Here is a 14,104-nt window from a genome sequence, read left to right on the forward strand (position 1 = left end):
GTTCAACTTCTGAGCCCCTCCAAGCCAAAGGCAGAAAGGCCAGCCAGCAGCCAAACGAAGCCTCAAGCGGTGGTTCCCACAGCGCAGCAACCCGGCAAAGGGGATGCAGCAAGGAAAACCACTGTCACCTCTCCACTGGGAAGTGCTGAGCAAAGGTGAGTCCCCAGGCAACACGGCCGATTTGATCGGCACAAGGCATGCAAGCTCCATCCCCCAGTCGTTCTTAGACTCCTTATTGGGTGAGCAATGCAGCCAAGCAACACAGTTGGAGCCTCCCTCCTCCCTGGCTGGCAGGGAGGGACAGAGAGGAGCTACTTCCTTTGAAACCTGGGAAATTTAAGGGACATCATCAATAAGGGACAGCACCGGGACACAGCGCTGGGATAAGGGACTTTCCCGCCAAATAAGGGACGGTTGACAGCTATGGGCCGTTGTAGAGTGCAGGGTGAAGCTAGAGGCCCCCTTTCCAGTCCCTGACACTTCAGAACAGTGCAAAAGCCTCATATATTCAAATATTACTAAATAGTGATAATGCCAGTAAGAGCAACAGTGAGTAAACACATCATTTCAAAAAGTCTTTGGAGAACTTGTTAAGGCTATCTAAAGGAAGCACCATATCATTTGATAGCATTCCGGGTTATATAATTCTAGGATAGTTTATTTGCGTTTTGCATTGCAAGGTCAAACTACACATTGCACAAATCCTGATATTTTGAGTTTAACCTTAAAAGCTGCCAGGGACAGGGGGCTTCCAAATTATCCTGTGCCATTCTCTTAATCTAACACACACACCCCCAACGTTGCTGTTAGCTGCTGCGGAGAGGACACATACAAGCTCCTAGACACACCCGACAACCATAAAAGGCAAGAATGCCATGATTCAATTCTATATGTAGCATCAGACTAAGCACCATGTGCTATTGATATGGTTTTCCAGAAGATGCAGGTTTGGGGAATTGCTGGACTGAAAAAAAAAACCTGTGTCTATTTATAAAGTAAGTTCTGTTACACTTACCGTTTTCCTCCAAAATTCACTCTGCTTCCTGAAGGATATATTGGCCATATAAGTAATGGGGATCCAAAAATATCTGGACTCCATTGTTTCTCACGCTAGTCTACTTCCCCATCCCCTGTTAAATACATGGAAAATTGGAAATCTTATCTTCATTTTCCATGGTTCTGTAAGACATATGTTAAAGAAATAAAATCTGGGAACTGGAGACTGAATCTTCCACCACCTTGTTGGTATGATCACAGCAGGAAACCTTTTTTTATATTTACAATTTTTATTTATTTCAGCCACTTAACAAAATTTGTTTATTACTCTTGTCTAATCCTTAAGATTAAGATTTCTAGTACAACACTCTGAAAAATCAAAGCACAGAATGCTCACTACATATTTGGCAATTTTCCATATAGAATTCAGAAGACCAAGCCGTGTGTGTGTGTGTGTGTGTGTGTGTGTGTATCTTAACAAGTATATACAATTGTTTCTCCTAACTTGGTTTGTGAATGCAGAAGATGCTACCAAATCCCAATAAATGGTTATCACTTTTTCATCAAATAATCCACTTTTATTTTATGAAGTCAACACAACATATATCAAATGACACCTATGAATGAGACAGAGAGTATAAAAAGGTGCCAGCGATACAGATCACTCTACATGTAGATATGTTGCTACAGCTGAATACTACCACTCCTTTATCACCCTTCTCCCAAAATCCTCACCAGTTGCCCCCTTCTACATTAGCTCCAAGGTCCTAATGCAGGTCTTTTGAATGGTGTCCTGGTATACTTTGTGTGGATTCTACCTTAGAGCATTTCTTGACGTTGCTCTCAGCTGCAACAGTTAAGCACTGAACTAGGAGCTACAACCTGAAGAATGTCAAAGAAAAAAATACCTCCTCTCATAAATCTTTTGACCTACCACTGGTGCAGTGTATCATCTCTGCCGATTCTACTAATATAAGATGTTGGCTTTCTACATGTGTTGAGTGTGGATGATCACCAGCACTTTGGCTGAGAAAACCAGCCAATCATGTGTGAACACTGCATCTGGGTTGAAAAAAATGTTCCTAAATTGGCCTACACAGTGACAGTCATAACCCACAAACAAATCAAAATATATACCCGATGTTGTCAAATCCCCCTGCAAGAAGATCAGGATTAATGGCCAATAAACAGGTAGCCTGGAAGCGCCCTGAGTATCTGGGCAGAAACTATGCCGTTTTGGGCTCTGTACAAGCCTCCAGCAAGTTGTTAAATCCAAATGTAATGTTGAGTTGTTATGGTAGAAGCAGTAACAATACCGGTAATGGTAGGAGCAACTAGTATCGGTTATACATCTTGTTGGTCCAGATTGTTTCCTTCTCCCTTGGAGGTCGCACAGTTTCCTATAAATAATGGTTTGCCATTTCACATTGCCTTTGACATGTTATCCAGTCTACACATGCAGTTTTACTCAAAGCACTCTTTTTACTCAAACAGCCAGCCACGCCTCCTCCTTCTTGCTGACTTTGTCACTTCTATAAATTCTATAGTCTGATATTTTAATATCCCAGTTTCTGGGTTCAGCCAAGTTTCAGCCACCAAGAAAAGACTTAGCCATACTTCTGTTTAAAATCTTATTGTTTTGAAACATTCCTTCATATGCTTTATTCATTTGCACCAAAAACACACTATTTAGAAAGACATCATATCCCAATTTGATGCCTGACATTTATTCCTTTCAGTGGCATCAACAATTAGATCAGGCTTCAAACTACTTACTCTGGAGAAATCTTTTTATTTTTATTTTAGCAATGCCTCTTCAGGGTAAATGGCTTGAGCACTGTAATCTTAACCTTTGAATGTTTTGGCTAAGCAGTCAGCCATCTTTCACTACTTACTCTTTCGTTAGAACAACCCTTATAAAACCTCTTAGGTAGTTTCTTATGCAGATTCAGTGACTTCGTCCAATATCATTTGGAGTAGGGCACAACTGAATGATGGAAAGTTATCTTCATCAAATACCATCAAAGTATTGTTATTTGCGGAGGGGAGGGGAGGGGAGGGGAGGCTGAGTACTATCTCTGCCAGAACAAGAAAAAAATAGCGGCCACAAACATGCTGAGCAGAAGAAGACAGCAAAAATCTAGAGAACTGGTGAAAGAATATTACAGCCTACAGTTCGCTAAATAATGTTGCTCTGCTTTCATTCATTCAGGAATTGTCTTTACAGGAATTGTCTTTAGTTATCATGCTAGTTTATTTCTCCTGCTAAATAAAGATGTTAAATTTATTCAGGCAGGGGTCAACAATTTTTACAGACATGTAAAGCCCGACTGTATACATACCCTACCCAAAGCTTAGAGCTTATGCAGGTACATTGCAGGCAAACACATACAACTAAGGGAGCCCCTTTTAAAGGGGTGGGTAACAAAAAGACTTTCCAGAGAAGTCACAACCCTTTCTTGTCTACCATTTCACCTCTCCAATGAAAGAAAGAAAGAAAGAAAGAAAGAAAGAAAGAAAGAAAGAAAGAAAGAACAGACGGATGGACAGAAGGAAGGAAGGAAGGAAGGAAGGGAGGGAGGGAGGGAGGGAGGGAGGGAGGGAGGGAGGGAAAAGCTGTTTACTCTAGCTTTTCAGAAGCGTGCATTGTTCAACTCCAGAGAAAGTATAATTTTGTCAGGCCAAGTGCAAAGTTGTAATGTGCCCCACCTCCTACAATCCTGTTTTGAAAAAGTGAAGGCAGTGGTGTAGCGTGGGTTGTCAGCACCCGGGGCAAGGCAAGTAATTTGCGCCCCTAACCCGTGGATTTGCGCCCCCTAGCCCTAACCCCCAGATGTTGCGCCCGGTGCGACCGGCCCCCCTTGCACCCCCACGCTACGCCACTGAGTGGAGGACTGACTTTTGCCCTTCCACTTTTCCCCATTTTCTTTAGGCTCCCTGCATTTCTAGGTACCCACATTGTATTCCTAGTCCCAGCAATACGGTATGTATCCATCTATGTATATACCTATGTATATTACACACACATGACAAATGGCCTTTCAGTGATGCTCCCTGTCCCTGGGAATCTGCTGTCAGTTCCCATATCTATGCGCTCCAGGGACCAAAGGGCTCATTCATTTACTGACATGTGTTCAGGGGCCTGTAAATTCAATCAGCAGCACTGGCTCCCACTGTCCTTGGGGTTTCAAGGTTCCCTGATTTATTCTGGTGCTCATCCTTTCCTCCTGCTGCCATTCCCTGTTGGCCCTGCCTGCCTAGAGGCAATGCCAACAGGGATCAAGGAACCTGGAATTTCTGGTTCATAAATATCCTCTGGCGCCACCTACAATTTAGCCTCATCTCCCCCATCCCACTCTCTGCTAGTACAAATGAACTTTCTCTCTGTGCTAATTGAGAAATGTGTTTTATTCCCAGCCACTGAATTAGCTACAGCAGTAGCTGAAAGTATAGAAGCTCAAAGGCAATATTTAGGCAGCATAATCTATTGGTCCAATTCAAGGGATGCAGGAAAGTGTAAATAATATTTAGGTTGGGGCCAGCTCATTCTTCTCTTCCTTTCTCCCAGTCTTTTCTGGTCTTTCCCAATCCTGCTTATCCTCTTCAGGTTTCATTTCTTAGATTACTGCATTCTCATTCTTCTACTTATAGCTATCTTGCCTCTGGGGACTTTCCCACCTGACTCCTATTTTGTAGGAGCATCATCCACTCAGTTTTCTACTGGTCCGCAGCTTCCTTTACTATACACAACTCCTGTTTTCAAGGTCAGTTTTTGCATTGCCTCACAGTTAATCTATCTATCTATCTATCTATCTATCTATCTATCTATCTATCTATCATCTATCTATCTATCATCTATCATCTATCATCTATCATCATCTATCTCTCCACCCATCCACCTCAATCTCCAAAGCTAGGCTGTTTAGGACAGGTATTCTGGAAGGTTCCATTCCCTCACAATTTAGACATTGCAGCTCAATTAACAGCCATCTAGGATTCCCCACTGCCACATTTTGGCTCGGCCACAGATAGCACGATGCAAATTGCCTTTCATAGTTGTTCATCAACAGTACTGCAGTCACACTGCCAGAAAACAACACACATAAGACCTCTTTGGGAATTCAGCCTGTACATGTGAGAGGGGGAGTATGTGCCAGCCCTTGACCCACTATGCTTCTGGGTGTGTCGGGTGAATCCACTCCACACTGACCTTCCCACATTGAGCTGGAAGGTCTTCTAAGCACACATGACTGAACACACTTCAAAGTCTTTGGAGGAAGGGCTGTAGCTCAGTGGTAGAGAACGTCCTTGGGATGCAAAAGGTCTCAGGTTCAATGTCCCAGTTGCAGGAAGACCGCTAAGCATATTCAGCCAGTTCCCATCAGATTTCTGTGCTGAACATGTCAAGACTGGCACTGGAGCGGGCAGCGTTGACATATGGCCCTGCTCCACTATATACCTTTCCCCGCATGTGTTCATGAACATCTTAAGAGGGCTACAATATCCTGCATTTTTTTTTAACACGTTGCTATGAAAAATTATAGAACAGAGCTAAGATCTTCAGAAAGAAAAGCGGTTCTGTTAGGGAAAATGCTTGGAGTATCCCAGTTAATGAATTCCACAGGCTCTGAGGTTTTTTGTTTTTAAGTCTCCTTTATCCACATGCAGATTAATTCTTGTCTTTCTAAGTTAAGAGGCACCACAAATGTGCACTTTGAAACTAGTTAGCGTCGGACTCTGACTGTTGCAGTCAGTAGCAAATGTCGAAATAAAACCCACGTCCCCATCGTTTCATTTGGAATTATAATTTAACAGCACTCTGCCTAAAAGGAAGCATGTCTAATATATTAGTGAGTTTTCATATAGTAAAGCTCGGGCAATTCATCATGCAGCAGGTTTTCAATACGACAATTCAGTAGTCACCAGCTGGGACCAGAAAAAAATATTTTCCTGAGGACATTTCCAATTTCCACTCTTCCTAAAGCCTTGGAAATAGCACTTAAAGTAGCAATATATTATGTTATGATGCAGAGTGGTACTGAAGAAACTTCTATATTTGTTGCAAGATGCCTGGGTTACTCTTGAACTGTTAAGAGTCTAACAGTACAATCAATCCCATGCAGAGAATCCAAGCCACTAGATTGCAGCCAACTCGGCTACAGATTCATTTGCAATGTTTGGGTGCAAGATGCTTGGTAGGGTATAAAGTGAAGAAATACACAAGAAGGCATAAACAAATCAAATATCGTATGCATAATAATTCACAGGTTGCTATATTTTGATTTTGCACCGGCCCATGGTGTTCTATCCATTTCTGTCCACGTTTGCGATCTTTTCCCGTTATATATTTTTGCACATGTGCAACTGAACTTCTTGTTTTTGAATAAGATTGCGGACAAATATGTAAAGTGTGCCCATCAATGACAGCCATCCGCAGACTGATGCAGTGCAGAAATGTGCAACTCGCATTAAGCTATAGCATGTGATCCTCAGCTCATGACTCACACCTGGCCTGGACCCAACCCAGATCATACATTAGCATTAGCAGTGAGAGAGTCACTGCAGGCAGCTACAGCTACCTGCCTATCTAGGTAACCTTGGGGGAAAACTGATCACATGGGTGGGGCAGCAGTACAGTGGCTTATGAGCATTTAAAATAGCCTTACAGTGAGTTGGAGCACAGGGGCACCCAGTCTAGTACAGTGGCATCTCCAGGGAGGGCAAAGAGATAAGTTGCCTGAAATCCTGAAAAGTCATTAGCAGTCAGTGGAGATAGCACCAAGCCACTATCCAGGATCCACGGCAGAGCTCTTTCCCATCAACTGCTACCTGGGATTGAATCTGGGAGCATTCAAAGCACACTGTCTACCAATGAGCATCTCCCTAGCATGGGAGCAGCCATGCCCAAGAGGCTCCCATTCTGCTCTGGAGGTTATGCAAACCAATCCTTAGTCCCAAAGAAGCTGCTCACTGCTGCTAAAACGAAGTGAGGAACTTTGCATATGCCCGTGCTTGCTCTTCCTCTCCTTTCTGGAGCCTACGTAAATTCAAGGATGAATGAGGCTAGCGCAGAGAAAACTGTATTTGGATGATACCAGAGACTGGACCTTACCTGCATCGCTGTGAGGATATTGGCTAAAGCCTGGCCGTACGTGTCATGGCAATGCACTGCAATTGCCGCCACGGGGAGCTCCATCATAACAGATTCCAGCATGCGCTTCATGCTGCCTGGGGTCCCCACACCTATGGTGTCTCCAAGGGATATCTCATAGCAACCCATGCTGTATAGCCGTTTGGAGACCTGGGGAGGGAATGGTAGGAGAACCAAACGTAAGCAAAAGAAGAACAGGGAAAGGAGAAAGCAGTTTCAAGTGACTTTTACCAATGCATGATTTCTGAGGAACGGAAAAGACTAACACTAGGATCCTAGTCATCTCCTTTTTGTGTTTTCCTGCATTAATCCTGAGGGGGTCTGTTTTCAACAGGTGGTTCTATCCTTTCTAGAACAGCCTTCCCCAGCCTGGTGACCTTTGGATGTTATTGGACTACAGTTCCCTTCATCCCTGACTATTACCCATTCTGGCTAGGGCTGATGGGAGTTGTAGTTCAGCAACTACAAGGAGGGCACCAGATTAGGGAAGGCTGTTCTAGAACATCTTCTGCTCTGGGATTTTTCAGGCTATGCCTCTCTGCACAGGGCTGCATTCTTTATCTGATTTTCAAGCTTTTCAGAATTAAGTTCTTTTGTTGAACATTAACTTAAGAGTGCCAGGTGTTTTCAACGAATTAAACAAATTCACAGTGAAACAAACACCTGGCATTTATTTGCCTGCTTAATACTTCCATGGAAGTCAAAGAGATTTTCTGTTGCAGATGGATTACAAGCACTATCTCCCCAGCCCAGCCCTTTCTGCCTACCTGTGTTTGGGAATCTGAAAAGTAATATATATTTACAGAAAAAATTCAGGGAGGCAAATGTAGAATGAAGGGTGCATTGGACGCACCTGAAAGGTATTTCTCTGTGCTGGCATCCTAGGCCCAGGTGGCATGAGCATCGTCTAGTGCTTGAAAGCAAGAGTGCAGTCACCTATCAGGAGCTTTTAACCAGTGGTGTTCCTGGAAGCGATCCAATGTTCACTCCTGCTGTTCAGCTCAAAGCAGCAGGACTGGGGTTTTCTCTCTGCATTTACTGCATTCAGGCCTGCATCCTAAGCCCAGCTGGGTCCAGCATACAAGCACAGGAGAAAAGCCCACTAAAAATATACAGTGTCCTCCAGGACATAATATACCATTCAGCTTTTAGAAATTTTAAAATTCAGAGCCAGCTATTAACTATAGAGAGCTGGTGTAGACCCCACAATTCTTAAGCATTCAAGGCTGTGGAATCATGCATTCCCTGAACCTACCCCTTTCTTCCTAGACACTGAAAACACCTATATATTTCTTAACAGGCCATATAATGTCACTCGGAATTTGCAATGTATAACGCTTTTGCCACATACTTTTGATTCAACAGATGTCCTACAGTTTTTCCTATTGCACTTTATTGCCAACTGCACCGTGGTCCCCAAGTGCAGAGATACAAGAAACAGCTACAGATGGATGACAAGTGCTAAATCGGTAAAATACCAAAGATAATAATGGGTTTTGCTGGTGGGACGAGTGTGATAAAAGCTGACAGGGTGCAAAGCTGCTAGTCCCTGGTGTCCCTCATGATTATATGCTTAATCTAAAGGCCAGAAAATAAATGACACAAAGTCTGCAAGGAGGATGGCTATTTCTTTTAGTTTGGCATAACTGTTCCATGACTTACCCGGAAAAAATCAGGCATACTGTATACAATTTCTGCTGAATCTTGGGAAGGGGGAGATTGTTCATAGCTTTCCAAGGCCTGCTACTAGTATTATTTATTATTATACTATTTATTATTGTTATGCAACTTGTATGCCACTTTCAAAATTAAAGCGCTCCCGAAAGCAACTCATAATGACGATAATGAGGACAAAATCTGACAAATCTTCTGTAGAAGAAGGCATTAGATAGAAAAACAGAGGATATTTGTGGAATCAAAATGAAGAGTTGCATTCCTGCTGAAATGCTGAAAGAGGCTTTATTGACAAGGGGGTGGGGGATGCGGGAACTTGGCCTGAGCATCATATCAAGGTCTTTTGGAGAACAAACTCCAATATGGTTTTGCAATAGGAAATATGGGAACAGCACAGCTAAACCTGTCACCATCAATACATCTAAACATATGTCACATGCAGCTTGAGGGGAAAACCAACTGAATCAGAAAATTGCTATTCTTAATAAATGGAAGTTGTATCTGCTCTGGGAGAAGTACCGTGATAAACTCCATGTAAACAGATACTCAGGGCTAAGAGGCAGGATAAAATGGAAGAATTTTTATTTGGGGGGGGGGGACTACCGTAAGTGGAAACAAACTCTAGCACTGTAATGGCAATAACAGAGAAAAAGAAAACATTGTCCCTGGATTTTTGCAATGTGGCTAGGAGCTGCTGCTTATTATTACTACTACTACTATTATTATTTATTTCATGGTTACACACATTTGTCCTATCTTACCTCTACTATTAAAGGGCTGGTTTAAATATTGAGGTGCATCATTTGACAGCGCTGTGAGAGGTACTGAGAAGTAATGCATTAAGATGGATGCCAGGTGAGATGAAAACTCTGTCATGAGGTAACTCCAAGTTCCAAGGGTGTTTTTACACATGTAAGTCATCACTTGATGCTACAGTTATCAAGTGATGAGCTAACAATGTGTACACACACCCCAGATAGGCCAACAGTTTCTTAGAAATTTTCAACTTTGATCTGAAGTCTTGGGTTGTGCAGAAGTGTTTCATAGCACATGCTGCAGGTATGAGTAATGCTATCAAGTGCCATCAAGTGAAGAATTTAAAATCTATTGTGTAACCTGACTGCTTCCTCAATCAGTTGGTTAGCCAAAGGTGGTGGTTATTCTATAGTTCTAATGACGACAAAATGCTGGTGGCTACTAGCTATGTAGTGGGACGCGGGTGGCGCTGTGGGTAAAACCTCAGCGCCTAGGACTTGCTGGTCGCATGGTCGGCGGTTCGAATCCCCGCGGCGGGGTGTGCTCCCGTTGCTCAGTCCCAGTGCCTGCCAACCTAGCAGTTCGAAAGCACCCCCGGGTGCAAGTAGATAAATAGGGACCGCTTACTAGCGGGAAGGTAAACAGCGTTTCCGTGTGCGGCTCTGGCTCACCAGAGCAGCTTCGTCACGCTGGCCACGTGACCCGGAAGTGTCTGCGGACAGCGCTGGCTCCCGGCCTCTAGAGTGAGATGAGTGCACAACCCCAGAGTCTGTCAAGACTGGCCCGTACGGGCAGGGGTACCTTTACCTTACTTTTACTAGCTATGACACAGTCTGTATGCATGGCCAGGAGCAGGAGAGAGACAATTAAGAACTGCAATGCAGAAGGAGATGCAGAGAACTGAATGTGCGGCTGGGGTGTAAAGGTGATGAGAGGTCTGCTTTTCACTGTGATGTGAGAAACTGATACTATTTCCACCTGGCCTTTGGTTTGGACTTAGTCTGACCCTTATGTTTCCCTACCCTTATGATTTTGATCTATGGGCTACTTTTAAAATGAGGCTGCATTTTAAATCGCATTTTAACCTGTATTTTAAATTGGTTTCCCCCCCCCCATTATGTTTTTACTTTAATTTTACTGGTGTTAGCCATACTGAGCTCTGGCCGGGAAGGGCGGGGTATAAATAATAATAATAATAATAATAATAATAATAATAATAATAATAATAATAATAATTATTATTATTATTATTATTATTATTATTATTATTATTATTATTATTATTATTATTTTACAGATTAGAACTGTGGAGATTCCTGTTCCATGCTCAATGGGCATTATTTCTGCTAATGCTCTGAGTTCTCCTGTTTTGATATGGGGATATTTTATGTTGGATTTTTATTTTGTCTGTCTGTTCTCTACATCAGTGTTTCCCAACCTTGTGCCTCCAGATGTTTTTGGCCTACAACTCCCATCATCCCTGACCACTGGTCTTGCTAGCTAGGGATGATGGGAGTTGTAGGCCAAAAACATCTGGAGGCACAAGGTTGGGAAACACTGCTCTACATAATCCAATAAAATCATACAAAAATGAGAATAAGAAAAAGCTGTGCAAATAAAAAGCCCTCAAGTCACCAGTGCTTTCCCTAGACAAGAAAACGGATCCCCAGGGAAGTAAAGATTTCTGGGCTGTTTGTTTTTGTTTTTAAGTGGCTTACTTCCGCAACTTTTGCTGGCTCAATACTTCCTTCGTAAGGGCATCCCAACGCACAAGACACATACCTAAACAGGAAAAAAGAATACAGACGCATTGGTAATATGCACACATCAGTGCCCCACCAGAAGCATTCTTCAACTAGCATGTTGAAACATTCTACTAGGTTGTATGCATTTTACTAGGATGAACAATTAAGCCAGGAAGATATCGGATCCTCCCTTAAAGAGGGCACGTGTTGTGGTGAGACCTGGCAACCAAACCCTGTGTTGTGGGTGGGGATGATTGGATAGCCACAACACCCAACTGGTAGGTCCCTTGATGCTGGGTTTAATCAGGCCAATGGGATGCAGGCTAAGCGGATCAAGGGACCTATATATACCTATGCACGTGACCCAAAGCTTCCTCTTTCAGTGCGTGCACCCGCCCACCTCTCCCTACTTTTAGGGCTTTGCGCTTGACCTTGCTATGCCATCGTGTGTCATCTGTCATTGGGACAGGGGCATGGCAGGAATTTTCCCCACTTGGCTGATTGGCTGTTGCCATTTGGGTTTCACCTGCCACGTAGCAAATCGTCACAACTTGTAAGGTTGCGGATAGGCTCTGGTTCAGGTGATAGGGATGGAGGAACGCTCTCGCCATCCCTATGTGAAGGGTATTCCGTTAAAGGAATCCAGGGACTCAAAGGTTTGGTCAACCCTGTGAAGGGATTGTGCCCGTGCCTGAGTCCAGGGGGACATCTGGGTGGTGGACATAGCCTGTTCCCGGCTTTCCGCTTATCCCGCTGTTCACCCTAGGCTGACCTATGCTGCTGCCCTGGGTCAGCGCTACCTGCAACGGTGCAGGCAGCTAGTCGAAGCAGAGCTTATGCAACCACTCACATGCTGTAATCAATAAAGTTGTGGCCTAAATTCTGCCAAAAACCAAACCAAAATTTGAGTCTTGTCTGAATTTATTTAAGGGAAAGGTTTAAAGGTCTGAACACGCAATAGGAGAATCCTTTAAAAAACAAGTTTTTATAAACAGTTATATCTTGAGTTTGCCAAAATATTTTGTCACTTTAGAATCATAGTATTGTAGAAAGGATCCCAAGTTTACAAGAATGGAAGGCAACAATCAGAACAGCCTTCCCCCACATGGAAAATCACCCCCACATTGAAAACTTATTTTTGGATCTTACAGAAAGCCTTGACATGTGTTATAATGCACCAACAGTATTCTTTTCTCAACTACAGTAGAAATGAAGGGCATAATGAAGAGCTAACTTACAAACGATATTAGACAACATCTTGCTAGTATCTGTATTAACTGTGTCCATTTTGCCTTCCGTAAAAAGGATGAGATGAAACTAGATAAAACTCCCTTTGATAATACCAGCATACCCTTTCCTCCTTCCTCCAGTATCAAAGTGCACGTCGGCTAAATTTGTGCATTAATTGGCAAATGAAAAGGTTTTCAGCATTTTAAAGGATGATCTCGGATGCCCTGAAGGGAAGGGAAATGAAGCTGTTGCTCGTCTTCTTCTGGGACAGAAAATGATGCTTTTATTGTGATGTGGGACTTGGAAGGGGAACTTGTACGGAGGATGCATGCAGCTGAGGGTAGCTGTGCAATTTATCACCATCAGCATTCAGCAAAAGTGCAATCAATCCAAGCAGAAACTCAGCTCTGCACAGGAGCGCCAGCCTCTTGTAGGAATCTGTCGGAGATGGTTACAAAACCATACACACACACACACAGAGAGAGAGAGAGAGAGAGAGAGCTGCTAGCACAGCTGAATGCAAAGAGCCCTCTGAGACTCTTGCCATAGACACAGATGCTGCCTGCTTCCTGTTTATTATTACATTGTATGTTTGCATGTAATTTACACTGTTCATTGCAGGGTGATTCAATTGCATTGGAAGTTCATGTCAGAAGAACAGGGGATCTATCCCCAAAGCAAATTCTTAAATATAGCAGTTGACGTATCCACGGAGGAAGCCATATTTTAAAAAGCAGCCAAATGGTTGCTAAAAATGCTGAGAATTGGGAAGAGAGAAATGTGACTTGTAAAGGGCTAGAATACTCAGGCAAACTCTCCTAATCAAAGTCAAAATCAAGGACTTTGGATTGCCAAGAGTCCGTTTCAAATCTGTTCTTTGCACATAGTACTCAGCACATAGATTACCATTATTAATAATGAAATAATAAGAACATAAAAACACAAGAAAAGCCAATTGTATTGGGCCAATTGTCTATCTAGTCCAGCATCCTATTATCACAATGGACAATAAGATGCTGGTTTTTTTGTTTCTAATGTCTTATGATGGGTTACATTTTGCTTTTATTGTTATGTTAACATTATTATTGTGCACCATCCTGAAATCTATCTAGATGAATGAGTGGTTAAGAGGTTTTTTTTAAAAAAAATAAGCCTGCCTAATGCTTTTTTGGTCTACCTCTTAATCAGCTACACCAAATGTGAGATATTACTGACTTCAACAAAATATTTAAAGAGGCTCTTAAATCCTTTGGATTTCATTGGCCTTCAAGCATTGGTGAATGTGTGCTGGATTGTGGCCATTATGAGTAACCATTTCTTTGACCCAAAAATACCTAACAGTTGCTAAAGAGATGCAAATAACTTTGGTTTCCTTTAGGCAGACTTGATGTTACATATTTCCATTGGATTCCATTCCATTTCATGCCACAGTGAGTTGTAGAAATGAGGGGGGTGGGAATTGAATTTTACTGTAAGTAAATGAAGTAAAATCATTTGTGTGAACCACAAGTGGATCACTTCTTGGTAACATCCACACCATCCATTTAAAGGA

The 14,104-nt window shown here is 42.7% G+C and overlaps 1 protein-coding gene across 3 annotated transcripts in view; it reads right to left on the minus strand.

The window, feature by feature from the left end:
• Positions 1-14,104, minus strand: part of HMGCLL1 (3-hydroxy-3-methylglutaryl-CoA lyase like 1) — a 90,299-nt gene that overhangs the window by 50,816 nt on the left and 25,379 nt on the right. For all 3 annotated transcript variants that reach the window (XM_083730656.1, XM_083730657.1, XM_083730655.1), the window contains exons 6-7: positions 11,296-11,359; positions 7,109-7,297 (exon numbers count right to left, since the gene is read on the minus strand). In XM_083730656.1, coding sequence (XP_083586782.1) covers positions 7,109-7,297; positions 11,296-11,359 — 253 coding nt within the window. The remainder of the gene's footprint in view (positions 1-7,108; positions 7,298-11,295; positions 11,360-14,104) is intronic.

This window comes from Podarcis gaigeae (genome assembly GCF_964106915.1).
Source record: "Podarcis gaigeae genome assembly, chromosome: 3".
Classification (NCBI taxonomy): domain Eukaryota; kingdom Metazoa; phylum Chordata; class Lepidosauria; order Squamata; family Lacertidae; genus Podarcis; species Podarcis gaigeae.